Source organism: Onychostruthus taczanowskii, unplaced genomic scaffold, assembly GCF_017590055.1.
Source record: "Onychostruthus taczanowskii isolate IOZ18803 unplaced genomic scaffold, ASM1759005v1 scaffold20, whole genome shotgun sequence".
NCBI classification, from domain to species: Eukaryota; Metazoa; Chordata; class Aves; order Passeriformes; family Passeridae; genus Onychostruthus; species Onychostruthus taczanowskii.
Genome location: NW_024499240.1, coordinates 6,732,972 through 6,735,682, shown reverse-complemented (window position 1 = coordinate 6,735,682; position 2,711 = coordinate 6,732,972). Strand labels below are relative to the sequence as shown.

Genomic DNA, 2,711 nt, shown 5'->3' with positions numbered 1-2,711 from the left:
GAGGCAGAGCTGGGGCCGGCCATGGAGGCCGCGCCGGTGCCCGAGGGGCAGCATACAGCCGTGGTGTACGGGCTCATCGGCAGCGGGCGCTTCGCGGAAGCGGTGTCGCTGCTGAACCGCGGGCTGCAGAAGAGCTGCCGCTCCCGGGGCTGCCTCTCGCTGCTGGGCTACTGCCACTACCAGCTGCAGGAGTTCGCGGCGGCGGCCGAGTGCTACGAGCAGCTGGTGGCGCTGCACCCGCAGCTGCTCCCGTACCGCCTGTGCCACGCGCAGGCCCTCTACAAGGCCGGGCTGTTCGCCGAGGCCCTGCGCGTCGCCAGCCCGCTGCTGGACGTCCCCGCCTTCCACCGCCGGGCCCTGCGCCTCCAGGCCGCAGTCCACTATGCCCAGGGGGACCTCCCGGCGGCACAGAGCCTGGTGGAGGAGGAGCTCGCCGCCGCTGCTGATGGCGGCTCCGGAGCCGCCGAGGACCCGTCGGAGCGGGCCGATGCCGAGGTCAACCTGGGCTGCCTGCTGTACCGGCAGGGCCGGCACGAAGAGGCCAGCAGCAAGTTTGCCAGCGCCATGCAAGTGTTGGGGTATTGCCCGGAGTTGTCCTACAACATGGCACTGTGCTCCTACGCGGCCAAGCAGTACCACGCTGCCCTCAAGTACATATCCGACATCATCAAGCGCGGCATCCACCAGCACCCAGAGCTCAACGTGGGCATGACCACCGAGGGCATCGACGTCCGCAGCGTGGGCAACACGCTGCTCCTGCACCGCACGGCCCTGGTGGAGGCCTTCAACCTCAAGGCGGCCATTGAGTACCAGCTGCGCAACGTGCGAGCGGCGCAGGAAGCGCTCACGGGTATGCCACCGAGGGCCGAGGCGGAGCTGGATCCGGTCACGCTGCACAACCAAGCACTCATGAACATGGACAATGATCCTACTGATGGGTTTGGGAAACTGCAGTTTCTTCTCCTGCAGAACCCCTGCCCACCAGAAACTTTTGGTAACTTGCTACTTCTCTATTGCAAGCATCAATACTACGACTTGGCAGCTGATGTGCTGGCAGAGAACGCCCATCTGACCTACAAACTGCTCACACCTTATCTGTACAACTTCTTGGATGCCATTATTACTTGTCAAACTGCCCCTGAGGAGGCTTTCCACAAGCTAGATGATTCAGCAGGGACAATGACTGAGCAGCTGAGAAAACTCACAAAACAGGTACAGGAAGCTAGGCAAAGTTGGGATGATGAAGCTCTAAAAAAGACAATTAATGAATATGATGAGACTCTAGATAAATATATACCTGTCTTAATGGCCCAGGCAAAAATTTACTGGGACATGAAGAACTACGCAATGGTAGAAAAGATCTTCCATAAATCAGTGGAGTTCTGCAAGGAACACGAGGTGTGGAAGCTCAATGTGGCTCACGTGCTCTTCATGCAGGAGAACAAGTATAAAGAGGCCATTAGCTTCTATGAGCCAATAGTTAAAAAGCACTACGATAACATTCTTGATGTCAGTGCCATTGTGTTAGCAAACCTCTGCGTTTCCTACATCCTGACAAGCCAGAATGAGGATGCAGAGGAACTTATGAGGAAGATTGAGAAGGCAGAAGAGCAGCTGTCTTATGATTACCCTGATAAAAACACCTACCATCTTTGCATTGTCAATCTAGTCATTGGTACCCTCTACTGTGTGAAGGGAAACTACGACTTCGGTATTTCAAGGATCATTAAAAGCCTGGAGCCATATAACAAAAAGCTGAGCACAGACACGTGGTATTATGCTAAGCGGTGTTTCCTGTCCTTGCTGGAGAACATGTCCAAGCACATGATCATGCTGCGTGACAGTGCGATTCAGGAGTGCCTGCAGTTTCTGAAGCAGTGTGAACAGTATGGAAGAAACATCCCAGCTGTCATTGAGCACCCCCTGGAAGAGAGTGGGATGCACAGTGGGAAAAACACAGTCACCTATGAAGCCAGGCTTTTGAGGGCACTGATGTATAAAATCACTGGGTGGGCTGAATAATTGTTGTCATCATACAGCAGAAGTGAGAACTTTGTTCTTTTCTTGTGCTTGTGAAGTAATGCTAACCCTCACAAAAATATCTAATTTTTTGCTGTATTTTAACAATGTTCAGTAGAATATAGACTATTTTCTTGAAATTTAGCTGTACCAGATAACTAGGAGCATTCTCAGTAACCAGTCATGTTAAATAAAACTTAAGATGTGTTGACCAAGAATGTCATTATAGAAATACCATAGAGTTTTCACCCATAAGATAATACTTTATCCTTCTGAAAATTTGATCAAGTTTATTTTCATTTGAAAAAAAATTTGTTTTCTGTCTCTGTCTCTTCTAGGATAGAATTTGAAGAAACTGTTGTTTTAATTCTCCAGTTTGTGCCTATGTGTGAAACGTTTCTTTCTTCTGCTTTTTCTAAGGTATTTTTAATATGTTGCAGATCACGTCAATAGTATACTTAAACACAACAAATGGCTTTATATTAAAAAATCAGTTCTACCAACACAAACATTTCCTTTGGCTAACTCATTAATAATGTGTGAGTGTTCTGGCAAATTCTATAATACAGGGACCAGGAATAAATGCCAGGGAGGCTTAGGATGATACCTCCGTTTAGATCTAGCTTTGAAAGAAAATTTGGTATGACAGCTGGCTTCAGAGACACTGCTCAGTGCTGCCCCTCAGAGTCCCG

The 2,711-nt window shown here is 50.1% G+C and overlaps 1 protein-coding gene across 1 annotated transcript; it reads left to right on the top strand.

Moving 5' to 3' along the window:
• LOC121335349 (tetratricopeptide repeat protein 30B-like) lies at window positions 1-2,393 on the top strand. The gene has a single exon (XM_041403374.1). It carries the CDS (start codon window positions 22-24, stop codon window positions 2,020-2,022), a length of 2,001 nt encoding a protein of 666 aa, XP_041259308.1. The 5' UTR covers window positions 1-21; the 3' UTR covers window positions 2,023-2,393.
• Window positions 2,394-2,711: the final 318 nt, after the last annotated feature.

What these genes read in the sequence shown, in the direction of transcription:
- LOC121335349 (XM_041403374.1), top strand. Translation starts at nt 22, where the DNA reads ATGGAGGCCGCGCCGGTGCCCGAGGGGCAGCATACAGCCGTGGTGTAC.